The 16,841-nt window shown below is 45.0% G+C and overlaps 1 protein-coding gene across 1 annotated transcript; it reads right to left on the reverse strand.

The window, feature by feature from the left end:
* Positions 1 to 4,626: 4,626 nt before the first annotated feature.
* LOC138961174 (uncharacterized) lies at positions 4,627 to 15,863 on the reverse strand. The gene is made up of 5 exons (XM_070332774.1): positions 14,881 to 15,863; positions 10,328 to 10,577; positions 9,790 to 9,867; positions 8,950 to 9,635; positions 4,627 to 8,467 (listed from the first exon to the last, which is right to left on the reverse strand). Exons 1-5 carry the CDS (start codon positions 15,861 to 15,863, stop codon positions 4,627 to 4,629), a joined length of 5,838 nt encoding a protein of 1,945 aa, XP_070188875.1.
* Between the last annotated feature and the right edge of the window lie 978 nt (positions 15,864 to 16,841).

Below are 16,841 nucleotides of genomic sequence, written 5' to 3' on the forward strand. Positions count from 1 at the left end.
CAATCTTAGACAACAACAAAAAAAGACAATCTCAGAGTGTGGGGGGGGGGGGGGTGGTGCAAGGGAGTGGATTGGCACTTTGTGATTGAAATGCTCGGACACACGGGCAACAAGAGAGAGAGAGAGAGAGAGAGAGAGAGAGAGAGAGAGAGAGAGAGAGAGAGAGAGAGAGAGAGAGAGAGAGAGAGAGAGAAAAAGAGAGAGAGAGAGAGAGAGTTTTGTGTCAATGTGAGCCTGATGTCATTTGTAATGACCTGCATTCAAATAATAGCAAGGTAAATTCACGCTAACTTGAACTTAATTCAAAAACAAAATTCTTACACGACTGCTAACAACAACAAAAATAAAATTAGAAAGGGACAGACACTTTCTCTATCCGCAGTTAAAATTGGTGAAAGAAAAGCATCGACAGTGGTTGTCTGAAGAGAAACAAGTCGCGTAAGGCGAAAATACAACATTTAGTCAAGCTGTCGAACTCACAGAATGAAACTGAACGCAATGCAATTTTTCAGCAAGACCGTATACTCGTAGCATCGTCAGTCCACCGCTCGTGGCAAAGGCAGTGAAATTGACAAGAAGAGCGGGGCAGTAGTTGCGCTGAGAAGGATAGCACGCTTTTCTGTACCTCTCTTCGTTTTAACTTTCTGAGCGTGTTTTTAATCCAAACATATCATACCTATATGTTTTTGGAATCAGGAACCGACAAGGAATAAGATGAAAGTGTTTTTAAATTGATTTCGAACATTTAATTTTGATCATATTTTTTATATTTTTAATTTTCAGAGCTTGTTTTTAATCCAAATATAACATATTTATATGTTTTTGGAATCAAAAAATGATGAAGAATAAGATGAACGTAAATTTGGATCGTTTTATAAAAAAATTAATTTGTTTACAATTTTCATTCGCTGCGTGTCGGAACTGGAATTCCGACACCTGTGTTTAGCGTTGGCTGCGTGCCGGTACTTGAGTTCCGACGGATATCACGAATTTTTAACGGTGAAAACGGTCCTGCTGACCAAGGGAAACAACCCCTGCAATGAACTTCTATCTGTCTACAGTGGTACCATTCACTGTAAACAGTTCCTTCCCTTCAATTGTTGGGATTAATAAAAATTTTGTTGACGGTGTGCGACCCACGTGTTTTGACTTTTCCAAGATGGCGGATCGTTCTGCTGAGACGTAGTAACTTGAAAAGAGTGCTAGAACGTGTTATTCAGTACGGTTCTGATCTTGACCTCAGTGATGATGATAGTGGAGATGATATTTTAGATTCTGGTGACGAGTTTGTGCCAATGGACGATCATTTGGGTGATGATTCGGGCAATGCAAGTGTCGATCATGACATTGTGTATGATGAACCCATGACGTAGAAAGTTTTTTTGTTTTGCTTCAAATTGGATATAATATTTTGCCTGGATATGAAGACAACAAAAGGTATGTACTTTCAAATGTTTCATATATTTTCTAAAAGAGTAAGTTCCAAACTTTGCAAAAACATAAGGTATGTAAGGTTATCTTGTGTTGTTGATTTTTAATAATTTTTTCAAAATGGCTCTAAATCGCGCGTTGGCAGGGAACATAGGGGAAATTTAGACGCGCAGCGAAAGAGTTAATGACCAAAGTCATTAATTAATTTTTAAGCCACCACACTGAAATGCAATACCGAAGTCCGGCCTTTGTCGAAGATTGCTTGGCCAAAATTTCAACCAATTTGATTGAAAAATGAGGGTGTGACAGTGCCGCCTCAACTTTTACAAAAAGCCGGATATGTAAATGTGTACTCGCATTCAGTTTATGGGACACGCTAACTGCCTCTTTCTCACGCTGAAGAATTCACGCAGGTGATGATGTTACGGGAGGTTTATTGTTGTATTCCGTGACCATGACGCTGACCCTGGTGAAAACTACAAAAAGTAATTTAGAATACTAGAATAACTAAGATGAAACATCAAAGCACATTCTCATAAACGCATAACTTCAAACATGTTAATCACCTCTTTAAATGGTGAGACGGCGTCAAAGAAAGCACAAATCATTAAAGCATAATTATTACATTGACGTGACGCAGATTCCGGCTTAAGTAATAACTCATAACATTCAAATAACAGAATTACTAACACTGAATAAACAAAATAGGCAGCGAAATTAAGCGAATCGTCCAAAGTCTCAAATAGTCAAATCCGGTCAGACCACGAATTCGCGCATAAATTATCAAAGTAAATTAGCTTAACCAACGTATATTTCCCTTTCGGCACTATAATTACACTGAGTTAACTGCGAATTTAAAATCCATAAAAAATGTCAAAATTACCCTACAAATTAAATACTCATCAAATCAAACTTGAAATTTCATCATCTACAGTTATTATTGCGGACAATTTATTCGCTCAAACAAAACAAGCCGATAATCAGCAGAAAACGCATAAACAACGTCCAAAAATATTGAAGAAAAACGTCTCGACATATGCGGTAAATCCGAGCACAAAGTTGCAAACGGTGCAATATAATAGGCATATTTCGGTAAACAATAAGGCAATCATAATGCAAACAATCAACAGATAAATCAACATACCTGTACTGCGCATTGTCCCATTAAAGAAACTAACTTCAGACCACAAACTTCACTGAAGTGTAAAAGAAAAGAAAAGAAAAGATAGGCTTCCTTGAACCTTAAGCCTACTGCCTCCGACGGTTGCCAGTGGAAAAATGACCTTCAATCGCTGTTCAGTTCCCGCATACCCTTTTCTGAATAGTGCTCAATACAAAAACACAACTGAATTCTTTGGCCAAGCAACACAAGCACGAAATCAGCGCACACTTCGTTAAAAAAACTCACGCCGATACCGGTGAAAGAGTGAAGCTTTGACTAACACGTCAAACAAGAAGGAATAACAGAGGGGTCAACACACATTGAAGAAAGAGAGAGAGAAGGAAGGAGGGACAGAGGGTAGGAGGGAAAGAGAGAGAGAGGGGGAAGGAGGGAGAGAGGGAAGGAGGGAGAGAGGGAAGGAGGGAGAGATAGAGAAAGGGAAGGAGAGGAGAAAGAGAAAGGAGATAGAAATGGAGAGAGAGAGAGAGAGACAGAGAGAAAGAGAGAGAGAGAGAGAGATATGGAAGAAAAGAAAGAAAGATAAAGAGATAGAAGTTAAAGAGACCTAAAAGAGCAGAAAGAAAGTAAAGAATGAAGAGCTAGCGAAAAGAACAGTAAAAAGAATGAATAAGGGAAGAACGTAGCAACAAACAAGTCGCGTAAGGCGAAAATACAATATTTAGTCAAGTAGCTGTCGAACTCACAGAACACGTGGAATTGACAAGAAGAGCGGGGTATTCGTTGCGCTGAGAAGGATAGCACGCTTTTCTGTACCTCTCTTTGTTTTAACTTTCTGAGCTTGTTTTTAATCCAAACATATCATATCTATATATTTTTGGAATGAGGAACCGACAAGGAATAAGATGAAAGTGTTTTTAAATTGATTTCAAAAAAAAAATTTGATAATAATTTTTATATATTTAATTTTCAGAGCTTGTTTTTAATCCGAATATAACATATTTATATGTTTTTGGAATCAGCAAATGATGGAGAATAAGATAAACGTAAATTTGGATCGTTTTATAAATTTTTATTTTTTTTTACAATTTTCAGATTTTTAATGACCAAAGTCATTAATTAATTTTTAAGCCACCAAGCTGAAATGCAATACCGAACCCCGGGCTTCGTTGAAGAGTACTTGACCAAAATTTCAACCAATTTGGTTGAAAAATGAGGGCGTGACAGTGCCGCCTCAACTTTCACGAAAAGCCGGATATGACGTCATCAAAGACATTTATCAAAAAAATGAAAAAAACGTTCGGGGATTTCATACCCAGGAACTCTCATGTCAAATTTCATAAAGATCGGTCCAGTAGTTTAGTCTGAATCGCTCTACACACACACACACACACACACACACGCACGCACACACATACGCACATACACCACGACCCTCGTTTCGATTCCCCCTCGATGTTAAAATATTTAGTCAAAACTTGACTAAATATAAAAAGGAAACCGTATAAGAGAGAAGAAGCTAGAGCAGGCAAAAAGAGTTTGCAAAGAAGAAAGAATAAAGTGCTCAAGACAACAGGCCTCAGAGGGAATGGCCGTGCACTGCCAATCCAAAAGAGGCCTACAGAAGGCGAAGAACGAAAGAAGGGAAGGCACAGAAGAGGGTAAGTACAGAAGGGCTGAAGAAGGAACAGAGGTGGATAAAAGGAAAGAGTAAGAGGAAAAGAAGGGGAATGAGAGTGAAGAAGAAAAGGAGGAGAGTGACAATTCAACAAATACCCAAAGATTGCATTTTGAAAACGCACATAAAAATTCTCGCCTATGAAGGCGAGCACACTCCCGGCCGAAGCTGCATGCAGCTTCCAAAACTCTAAACAAGGTAAACTTGAAATAATCATTAGTCACAATAATATCAACAATGAAATAGAAAACTTGAAATTGTTCACCCAGTCTTTAAGGCCAAAAAAAGTCAAAGGGTAATCCGCTTTAGACTGGCCTGAGCAAGAAGCAAACCAGCATTACGCTGTCAACGAGTCTTTCAAAAGTTAAACAGGCAATGTCAAAAACAGTAATCACTGCTACTCAGTGTCTTTCAAGTGGAGTGGGACCAGCTTGTGAATGGGTCGGTCGATGAAAGATGTCTGCACCGAAGGCAAACCTTTGGTCGTCTTCACCGAGGTCGAGACCCGCAGCTGTACCGACCGAATCAAGCCATCGCCACCTGGATATGTCTTCTCGACACGGGCCATTCTCCAGGTGCCTCTCGGAGCTCCATCTTCAATGAGAAGAACAACCATGCCAGGCTGCACAGCGTCTTTCTGGTGAAACCACTTTCGTCTCGGCTGCAGTGTTGGCAGATACTCTTTCTTCCACCTAGTCCAGAATTGTTCTACCAGGTACTGTACTCTCCTCCATCTCTTTCTTGAATACTGATCTTCCTTCTGGAAGGTTCCTGGAGGTGGAAAGATCGGTTCCGGTTTCAGTGTGAGCAGGTGGTTGGGTGTCAGAGGTTCGCAAGAAGTCGGGTCTTCCAGCTGAGTCACGCAGAGAGGCCTGTTATTGACCACACTGGCGACTTCATGGAACAAAGTTGAAAGAGTGTCTGAAGTAAGCCTGCTTCCATGCTCCAAGAGCAGTCCGGAGAACACCTGGCGAACAGTTCTGATGAGTCGTTCCCAGACGCCCCCAAAGTGGCTGGCATGAGGAGGATTGAAGATAAAGTTGCAGTTCCGTTCAACCATTTCTTTGACTACCCTGTCTGGATCCATTTCATGACGAGCTTGTCTAAACTCTCGAGCTGCACCGACGAAGTTGGTTCCCCTGTCACATCGAATAGTCTTGACATTGCCGCGGATTGCAATAAATCTTCTGAGTCCACAGATGAAAGAGTCCGTGGTCATGTCTTCTAAGACTTCCAGATGGACAGCACGTGATGCAAGGCAGGTGAGGATCAGTCCATATCGTTTCGCTTCCTTCCTGCCGTGCCGTACTGTGAAGGGTCCAAAGCAATCCAGGCCAGTGTTGGTGAAGGGAGGTGAAGCTTCTATTCTCTCTGCAGGGAGATCAGCCATTCTCTGCTCCATTAGTCTTCCTCTCAGTCTGGCGCAAGGAACACACCTGTGGATGACAGATGTAACCAGGCGACGTGCACCACAGATCCACAATCCTCTTGACTGTAGGGCTGCTAAAGTAGTCGTACGACCTTGATGTCCAACTTTCTTATGGTGATACCTGGTAAGAAGCAGAGACAAGTGAGACTCGCGTGGCAGTATGAGAGGATGTTTGATCTTGTGGTCTTCCTCAGAACTTGACAGGCGTCCACCAACTCTGAGCAGGCCCTCCTCGTCAGTGTAGGCAGCGAGACGTTTCAACTCTGCATGAGTGGATCGCGATGCAACAGGATAGTAGATCAACTGTATGCTCCTGACGAGCCGCTCAAATGCAGTTTCCCTATCTTCCAGGGGGGTCGCAACCGAATCTCTGCTTGGAGTAGTTGTTTTCTGGATCAGGCGCAGCCAGGTCATGATGCGCATCACCACTTGAATCAGCTTCTCGAGTGTGGAGAATCCTTTGACCAATTCCTCTGCATCATCTCGAGGTTTCGTTGGTGCACACACGAAATGGGATCTCACTTCTCGGTCATTGTCTTCAACAGGCACGTCTGGTGGGTCATACTGAAGATTTTCTTGTCGTAGGAAGTCAGGACCAGAGAACCAACAGGAATTCTTCAAGTCTTGCACGCAAAGACCTCTTGATGCATAGTCAGCAGGGTTCTCCTTCGTTGTCACGTGATGCCACTGATGAGGCTGGCTGAAGTCCTGAATCATTTGCAGGCGGTTTGCCACGAACACGTGGAACTTCTTTGTCTGGTTGTAGATGTAGCCGAGGACAACACGAGAGTCAGTCCAAAAGTAGTGTTGAGCCTCCAGGTGGCCAAGTTCTTTCTCCAGGAAACGAGCTATCTTCACAGCTAGCACTGCAGCTTGGAGTTCAAGTCGGGGAATGGTAACAGCTCGAATTGGAACAACCTTAGCCTTCGCCATCAACAGTGAGCTGTGAATGTTACCCTCAGCATCCGAGAGCTTGACATAGGAGCATTCGCCATACCCCTTGCTGGATGCATCTGCAAAGTGATGAAACTCGATTCCACTCCAAGGAAGAGGGGCGTTTGTGAAGTAACATCTTGGCACTTGGAGGGAAGACAACGATCGAAGGTCGTGGATCCATTCATTCCATCGAGTCAGGATGGAGGGGGGAAGGTCTTGATCCCAGCTGATTCCCTCTTTGCAGGCTTCTTGAAGAATTTGGCGACCTCTCAAAATGATAGGTGAAACTAGACCCAGGGGGTCAAAGATGGAGGCCACAGTAGACAAGACACCACGCTTTGTTACTTGCGTTGCCTTCGTTTCATGGACAAAGTGTAGAGTGTCAGTCTCCAGATTCCATCGGATTCCTAGAGCTCTTTCAATTGACCTTTTGCTCTGGTCTTGCCCGTCTTCTACGCTGCTGGACTTCACGACCTGAGTGGTGGAAAATGAAGACATGACCCGACTGTCGTTGGAAGCGATTTTATGGAGCCGCAGGTTTCCTTTCACGCAGATTTCTACAGCTCCCTGGAGAAGCTCCACGGCTGTAGATGTGTCAGGTCTGGAGCTCAAACCGTCGTCGACATAGAAGTCGTTTTGAATGAAGTCGGCAGCTTCTGGGCTGATGCTCTGGTTGTCTTTAGCTAATGTCTTCAGCCCAAAATTTGCACAGCCAGGGGAGGACGCTGCTCCAAACAAGTGCACCCTCATTCGGTGGTCAACTGGAGCTTCATTCAAGTCATTGTTCGGCCACCACAGAAACCTCAGGTAGTCTCTGTGTTGAGGGAGGACGTGAAACTGGTGAAACATTCGCTCCACATCACAGGAAAAGGCCACTGGATACCAACGAAATCGGCACAAGACACCCAGTAATGAGTTCAGTTGGTCTGGTCCACAAAGGAGAAAGTCATTGAGTGAAACGTCATTGCATTTGGCTGCACAATCGAAAACCACTCGTATCTTTCCCGGCTTGTTGGGATTGTAGACTCCGTGGTGAGGGATATACCATGTTGGGCTAATGTTGATCTCCGCCTCTGGCACTATTTCAGCATCTTGTCTTTCCACCATTTGGCTCATGAATTCTCCATAGAGTTGAAAATGCTCTGGACTGGAGAGGAACCGACGTTTCAAACTGTAAAGTCTCCGTAGTGCTAAATGCCGGTTTGGAGGGAGTAGGGGTTCTCCATCCTTGAAGGGCAAGGGCATCTGGTAATGTCCCTCACTGTTCAGCTCAATGCCTTTACTGAGAATGTTCATAAACTTTCTGTCTTCTTGAGAGGATGGGGGGTCATCAGGACAAGTAAAGTCTGTTTCCAGTAGCCTGCTCAGGTGCTCGTTAGTGCGATCTCTAGTGCGAAAACAGAAAGCAGATTTTCTGGTGGGCGGTCTTGGCTGTTCAAGAGTCTTTGAAGCGAAGGCGTTTGCAGGGGGTCCATCTTGTTCACATGATGCCGCGACCTCTCCAACTAGGCCCCAGCCCAGTCTCGTTCGTTGAGCGTAGGGTTGGCCAGGTTCACCGAAAACTACTTCCAAAGGGCGTAGAGCTTCAGATACATTGACGCCCAATAGAATGGCGATGGGAGCATCCAAGAGAGGGGGGAAACAGTGGGCGATGTGTTCAAGATGAGACATGGAAAGTATAGTGTCTCGCGTGGGAATCTGGCTCCGATCAACACTGATCTCTGGGTGGGAATAGGCTTTCGGAACTTTGAGAGTCTCTTCAGAATCATAGGCTCTCACACGTAGATTGGTGAACGATTTGCATTCCACCGTTTCTGCCTTGGAGGTCATAGTGGTCAGTGTCAAAACAGAGTCCTGTGCTCCCAGGTTAAGCCTGTTCATCACCGAGTCGTGTCACTCATGGTGTCGAGCATGGCGTAGACGAGTATTTCCTTGCTTGGGTCCAGTCCAGACGAGACATATACTGGCATATAGAGGGAGTAAAGTCTTGTGGTGATGTGGTGATCGACGGCATAACTCTTCTTGACTTCATCAAAGAGGCATTCTCCACATTTGGTAGTGGCAACAAACTTCATATCAGTTTCCTCGTCAATCAAAGAGACTTGGTGAGTGGCTTTCTGCGTGGGATTGAAATCCGGGTCGTGCATTATTGTAACATGCTTCATTTTGCAAGTGTCACAGGAAACCTTAGCAAAACACCCTTTGGCAGCATGGAAGCCTCTCAAACACTTGAAACAAAGCTTTCGTTTGATCGCAAACTCCTTTCGTTCTGCGTAGGGTTTTTCTGCCAACTTCTTGCAATCTGGGGTAAAGTGTTTATCATTACAATAAAGACAACCTCTTTGTGCAGGAAACGTATTTGTTGCTGGGTCCTTTGCAGTGTCTTCTCCCGGCTTGTTCTCCTGTTCCGGTTTGTCCACTTCGCTGATTGTTGTGTAGGTCTGCTTTCCCTTGGCCTTGGTAGACTGTGACTGGTCAGCACCTCGTTTTCTACCTTTATTGTGAAGATCTGCTTCGTGAAGAGCTTCACATTTGCTATCCAGAAACTTGACAAAGGTGGCAAAACTTGGATATCTGCCACAGGAGAGCTTGCTATCAGCAACACGTTGCCCCCATGACAATGCTAGTGAGTCTGGAAGCTTGTGGGCTAGACGCTTGATTTGTGCAGGGTCTTCTAGGATACTAAGTCCGGTTATCTTCTTCGCCATCACACAGCACTGTCTGAGGAAGTCTACGTAGTTTCTGAGGGAGACTGTATCCTTATCCTTCACTTCTGGCCATGCCTCCAGTCTTTCTTTCAATGCCTCGGCGATGGTGTAGTCTTCTCCAAAACGCCCTTTCAATATTTTTAAGGCACTGTTGTAGGACTCTTCTCCGAGATCATAGTAGAGATCACCAACGGCAACTTTGGCTGGACCTTCGATGAATTCGCGAAGCATCAGCATTTTATCTTCTGGTCCAACTGCACTGTTCCTCACCATGTGCTGAAAGGCTGCAAACCATGATGGATACTCTAAGGGGTCCCCTCGGAACACTGGTGGCTTTGGAACGGGAAGCCTGCTAATTGTGAGAGCATCTGCAATTGATTTTGCGAGGTTGACGTAGGTGGTTGGAACGGCATCTTCTTGGGGATAAATGCAATGTCTCTGTTCATGCAAGCTATCCGTGTTAGTCTGAGCGGAGAAAGCAGGATACCTTGAGGTGAAAGGTGGTGCGCTGGCATTCAGTGAATATTCGCTCTGTAGGGAAGTCCTTGACCTGCTTGGGGTTGTCCTTGTGAGGAATGTGGCCACTGACTCAGATCAGACTTGAAGTGGACTTGTGTGTTCATAGGAGTGTCTCGACGCAGGCCGTTGGAGTTATGAAAAGTTGCTGGAACTCTAGTATGATCTTTATGCACCTGGTCGAACCTTGGGTCGGTGTTCCTTGGAATATGATGGGGCATGTTACTCAAATTAGCATCTGTCCCAAGGTTGGTAGTAATGCTTGGTTGGGCATAATTCGTCTGTGGGGCTGTTCCTTTATTAGGCCTTGTAGTGAGATTTACCCTGTCTGTTATGCCTTGGTTTTCAGTGCGAGATAAGAACAGTTCATTGATGGGATCACACCGGGGCAAGGAGTTTAGGAGGGAGTTTGCTTCATCCTTTGGGGCTGCTGGATTGAGAGCGTCTTCTACGGCATTGGCTACGTTCAATTCCATTTGTAGTCTTGCTCTGTCTTCTTCCAGCTTTACTTGAATCATTTGGTTTTCAAGCTCCTGAAAGCGCCTCGCCTCCTCCATTTCCCGCTGAGCTTCTTCTAGTCTGATCTTCTGTAGGCGTCCAGTCTCCTCCATTCCTCGTTGAACCTCTTCTAGCTTGATCTTTCTCTTCTGTAGCTCCATTTGATGTCTCAGTTCAGCCTCTCTTCGTTGGGTTTCTTGAAGCTTTTCCATCATTTGGCACTTGGCTTGAAGAGCGGCTGCTTCTGATCGCGCAAGACGTCTACGAGAAGAAGTTGAAGAATGGGTCCCAGAAGAGTGCTTAGAGCAGGAGGAAATGGAAGAATTTCCTGGGTTTGTTTTAGTCTTTCTAGATTCATTTTCCTTACGCTTCAGATCTGTAACGTCGTTCTGTTTAGTCTGGGTGAGCTGAACATCTGGGGGTTCTAGAGTAATTTGGGCTAATTGGTTAACTAGATTGTCAGATATATCAAAAAGTTCACAACAAGAGTCTTCGTATGGGGTAGACAGTTTCAGATATCTGACGGCTACAAGGCGTTCCTTTAGAGCTCGGCATTGTTTCAACAGTGTGGTATGTAGCTCGCGGGCCTTTTGTGGGCTTATTGAGCTACCAGCATGTAGTCTCTCCTGTATCTGGCCTACCAATTTCCCTACCTCTCGTATGTTTTCTTCTAAGTCTTTGGTCCGTGTGGGTCCAAGGGTCTTAACTGCGTCTGAGCTTGGACCTGATTGGCGGTGAGGTCTGGTGTCTGATGGTGGTACATTAGATGCCTCTACTGGTCTGTCGGAGATCTGGTCGGTGGATCTCGTCATATGGTGCTCTTCGTCTTGAGAAGTCTGTTTTGAAGCCTGGCTGTCTAGAGTGAAGGTTTCCTTGACTGTAGTATCAGCTGAAGACAGCGAAAGATGAATGTCACTAAGATAAGTTATCTCTTTGGCTTGTGATTCTTGCAGGGGCTGACTGGCATCTTGATCTTGGTCGGCCATGGTGGGTGAGCTGCTTATGTCCTTTGATAAGAGGCGGAGAGATGACTAGGCGTAAACGTTGATGAGTCTTCTCTCAGCGCACAGTTTTCACTGTACTCGCATTCAGTTTATGGGACACGCTAACTGCCTCTTTCTCACGCTGAAGAATTCACGCAGGTGATGATGTTACGGGAGGTTTATTGTTGTATTCCGTGACCATGACGCTGACCCTGGTGAAAACTACAAAAAGTAATTTAGAATACTAGAATAACTAAGATGAAACATCAAAGCACATTCTCATAAACGCATAACTTCAAACATGTTAATCACCTCTTTAAATGGTGAGACGGCGTCAAAGAAAGCACAAATCATTAAAGCATAATTATTACATTGACGTGACGCAGATTCCGGCTTAAGTAATAACTCATAACATTCAAATAACAGAATTACTAACACTGAATAAACAAAATAGGCAGCGAAATTAAGCGAATCGTCCAAAGTCTCAAATAGTCAAATCCGGTCAGACCACGAATTCGCGCATAAATTATCAAAGTAAATTAGCTTAACCAACGTATATTTCCCTTTCGGCACTATAATTACACTGAGTTAACTGCGAATTTAAAATCCATAAAAAATGTCAAAATTACCCTACAAATTAAATACTCATCAAATCAAACTTGAAATTTCATCATCTACAGTTATTATTGCGGACAATTTATTCGCTCAAACAAAACAAGCCGATAATCAGCAGAAAACGCATAAACAACGTCCAAAAATATTGAAGAAAAACGTCTCGACATATGCGGTAAATCCGAGCACAAAGTTGCAAACGGTGCAATATAATAGGCATATTTCGGTAAACAATAAGGCAATCATAATGCAAACAATCAACAGATAAATCAACATACCTGTACTGCGCATTGTCCCATTAAAGAAACTAACTTCAGACCACAAACTTCACTGAAGTGTAAAAGAAAAGAAAAGAAAAGATAGGCTTCCTTGAACCTTAAGCCTACTGCCTCCGACGGTTGCCAGTGGAAAAATGACCTTCAATCGCTGTTCATGCAGTTCCCGCATACCCTTTTCTGAATAGTGCTCAATACAAAAACACAACTGAATTCTTTGGCCAAGCAACACAAGCACGAAATCAGCGCACACTTCGTTACAAAAACTCACGCCGATACCGGTGAAAGAGTGAAGCTTTGACTAACACGTCAAACAAGAAGGAATAACAGAGGGGTCAACACACATTGAAGAAAGAGAGAGAGAAGGAAGGAGGGACAGAGGGTAGGAGGGAAAGAGAGAGAGAGGGGGAAGGAGGGAGAGAGGGAAGGAGGGAGAGAGGGAAGGAGGGAGAGATAGAGAAAGAAAGGGAAGGAGAGGAGAAAGAGAAAGGAGATAGAAATGGAGAGAGAGAGAGAGAGACAGAGAGAAAGAGAGAGAGAGAGAGAGAGAGAGAGAGAGAGATATGGAAGAAAAGAAAGAAAGATAAAGAGATAGAAGTTAAAGAGACCTAAAAGAGCAGAAAGAAAGTAAAGAATGAAGAGCTAGCGAAAAGAACAGTAAAAAGAATGAATAAGGGAAGAACGTAGCAACAAAAAAGGAAACCGTATAAGAGAGAAGAAGCTAGAGCAGGCAAAAAGAGTTTGCAAAGAAGAAAGAATAAAGTGCTCAAGACAACAGGCCTCAGAGGGAATGGCCGTGCACTGCCAATCCAAAAGAGGCCTACAGAAGGCGAAGAACGAAAGAAGGGAAGGCACAGAAGAGGGTAAGTACAGAAGGGCTGAAGAAGGAACAGAGGTGGATAAAAGGAAAGAGTAAGAGGAAAAGAAGGGGAATGAGAGTGAAGAAGAAAAGGAGGAGAGTGACAATTCAACAAATACCCAAAGATTGCATTTTGAAAACGCACATAAAAATTCTCGCCTATGAAGGCGAGCACAAAATGCTTCTCTGTTTTTGTTCAAGGTATTCTCGTGTCAAAAAGTGCGTTTGTGTACGCATTATTTTTGCATGAATTTGCAAACCAGAGTAGGTAACTTTAACAACTGCCCAGGTAAAAATTACACTCTGATTCTCATTGTTCAACTCGTATTTATGTTTCTCCTTCCCGCAGTGGGGCACTGCGGTTATGAAATTAAAGGCCCCTCCTGTTTTTGGAACCGCAGGAGCTTTCTAGTTTGCTGTTAGGTAGATTTTTGGTTCCTCTTTCCTGTCATGCTCTCTTTTTCTTCATGAATTCTTTTCTTTTTTCTGCCTTCTTGCTCATTCACCTGTATTTTTTCCAAAAATCTCTTCTCTTGCCGCTTGTCTCGCGATTCATGTATAGTTTAATCTGTTAGTGTTCTGATGTAAGTCCAGCAGTAGATAGGTTAAGCCTATTTTAACATACTGGAAACTGGTAATCTTCCAGTAGGTATTAATTTAGTTTTACTAAAGCCTGCTGGGACACAAGTAATGGGTTAGTGCATTTGTAAACAGGAATCGCTTGACAAGTGGCCCCCTTCATCCCCCCCTTCCTCGTCCTGATATGGCTCTGCGTAGTCGGCTGGACGTTAAGCAACAAATAAACAAATAAACAAACAAATGTTTCTCCTGCTGTCCTTGTATCGCAGTCGGATGCATAGTTGTTTATCACAAGTCATCTAGAACGGGCGAAAAACTGACTGCGAAGGTACATGTTCACACGGGAATCTCGGTAATCAGTAAGCCTTTCTTCTTGTTAGAATTGGTCTACAAACACTTTCAACCGTCAACATGTTGGGTTGCCACCCCTTGTTCCTCGTAAGAATGTTGTAACCGCCGTCTAGCCGAGTTATCCCGGATGTTTTCGAAAGTTCTGCCCGGAGTTGTACGAAGTGATGTCACTCTACCCGGACTTTGGAAGTAATCATAATCGGTTTCGCTTCAGTGGGGCTATTACCCAATGGTCAGGGTCGAGCTATTTTGTTGTGGTGGACGGCTACTATTGTAGGTATAAGCTCAAAAGTGCGGTAATATGCCCAAGGGGGTACGATTGTGGAGTCATTTGGCGTAACCCGTGTCAACGCCCCCTTTGGGTGACCTACTTTGATCAGAACACAAACGGGTAGCACTTGCGGCGTAGTTTGAACAGCCTTTTGAAGACCTGTTGACAGGCGGTGGCAGGGGCAGATTAGGGGGGTGGTTACAGGGGTTCCGGAACCCCTCCCCCCCCCTCCCCCTCGGCTGTAAAAAAAAAATGTCTGTGAATGTTGTTCTTGTTTCTGGCTGTAAAGCCGGGGGAATATGTAATTGTTTAATCAGTACTATTTTTGTACAGTTTTAACTGCCAATCCAATGCGACATGTCTTCCTTCTAACCATACTACTAGCGGAAAAAAGTTAAGGACGGTTCACACACGCAATCACAGCAAAAGAACGAATGAACATATCGTACGGAAATTTGGAACACGTTTACTTCAGTCAATGTGCAACGCAACTGCAAAATTTGGGTTTATTTCATCGAGCCGATTCGGTTATTCATGTCCACAAACAGCAGAGGGGTCACAAATAAACATAACAAGTCTTTCATGAGGTCAATAATGGGTGTGTCCGCCACGTTTGCGCTCAAGTTCACCACACCTTGACCGCATAGAGTTCATAAGCTTCGTGAAAAAGGCCTGTGGAATGGCCTGCCACTCCTGTTGGAGCATCTGCAGCAGCTGCTGCAGGTTTCTGGGAGGCTGGTGGTTGGCCCTCACCTGCCTGTCCAGTTCGTCCCATACATGCTCTATGGGGTTCATGTCTGGCGAACAGGCAGGGAAATCCATCCTGACGACCCCGGTTTGCTGGATGTAGTCGTTGACAAGCCTGGCCCTGTGAGGAGTAGCATTGTCATCCTGAAACACGGCGTTTGGGCCAATCTGCTGCAGGGTCGGCAAGACAATAGGGGCGAGAATTTCGTCCCTGTAGCGTTGACCAGTGAGATTCCCGACCACATGGTACAGGGGGGTGCGTTGATGAAGGCTGAAGCCCCCCCAAACCATGACAGAGCCCCCGCAGAAGGCCACCCTCTCATGCACTGTGTCGTCTTCATAACGCTCGCCCTCACGCCTCCAGACCTTGCGCCGGCCGTCAGAATGGTACAGGTTGAACCTGGACTCGTCACTGAATAGGACCTGAGCCCAGTCCCGGCGCGTCCATCTCAAGTGGCGGCGACTCCAGGCCAGACGAGCCCGGCGATGAACCTGTGTCAGCAGGGGACGCACAGCAGGACGACGACTCCGCAGCCGGGCGTCATGCAGGCGGTTGCCGATGGTCCTCTCACTAACGTTGATGTTAGTGGCCTCCCGTAACTGCCCTCTGATGACCTTGCAGGTGGTGGCCCGGTGCTGCAGCGCCTGCCGTTGGATGAAACGATCTTCCCTAGGAGTAGTCATTTTGGGGCGACCCGACCTGGGCCTCTCCTCGACATTGTTTGTCGTCTGGAACCGTTGATTCAGCCTTACAATGACTGAATGCGATACCCCAAGTTGCCTGGCCACTTTGCACTTGGATACGCCGTCGTGGAGCCAGGCAATTGCTCTTCCTCGGTTGAATGTTGTCAGCTTCCGTCTGGCAGGCATGGTGAGGAGATGGCAGCTCGCAGAAAATCGGCGGCTTATAAAGCCGAGTTCGTGATCACAATTCACACTCGAAGGATTGTCCTTGCATGTGCACAACAATTTTGCAATGTTACCTGCCTTATTCTACCCGTGCGCACGCCAAACAACAGCCTACTTTTTGGCGATTTTGCTATTTTAGTCACGTGCTGCAGCTCTGCGCCCGGGAGTCCCGTGTAGTTTTCCTGCTAACACAGCATAACCTACCCATTGGTGTGTAGCATGCGACAGCCATTTGATTTTGCTGACGAAAGAACAGGGTGTTTTAAACAAATGAAAGTCAGCGGGGAAATCAGTGGCCCGTCCCTAACTTTTTTCCGCTAGTATATATGATGTCGGGAGCAGATACCAGTGAAGATAAATTGCCATTTTTTAATACTAACTTTAAAATGCTTTAGCTTCAGACCTGGATTCCAGGTTGTAACACCCCCCCCCCCCCCCCCCCCTTCGGGCTTAACTGCTCCGCCCCTGACTTGACTTGACTTATTCCTGTAGACTCCCTGTGGAGCATAGGGCCGCAACAACTTTTTGTTGCGGTTTCTGTAGCAAGTTTGTTTTTTGGCGGGGTGGAGTTGCTAACCCCACGCCCAACCCTCCTCCTTTATCCGGGCTTGGGACCGGCTGAAAGACCTTTAGGGTGCATCCAGGCGGAGTTGCTCCGCCCCTGGGTGGCGTCATTTACCTGCAATATTATAGGTGTTTCCGGGTACCTGGTGTATATGTGAACATCGCAAAAAGCTTGATTACATTGTGTAAGTGTTGCGGGGTTTTCATTGTACGTGTACCCAACACAAGGTTTGATTACCTTGTGTAAATGTTGTTGGGTTCTCAGTGTATGTGTACCCAACACAAGGTTTGATTACCTTGTGTAACTGTTGTTGGGTTCTCAGTGTATGTGTACCCAACACAAGGTTTGATTACCTTGTGTAACTGTTGTTGGGT

This window comes from Littorina saxatilis, linkage group LG3, assembly GCF_037325665.1.
Source record: "Littorina saxatilis isolate snail1 linkage group LG3, US_GU_Lsax_2.0, whole genome shotgun sequence".
NCBI classification, from domain to species: Eukaryota; Metazoa; Mollusca; class Gastropoda; order Littorinimorpha; family Littorinidae; genus Littorina; species Littorina saxatilis.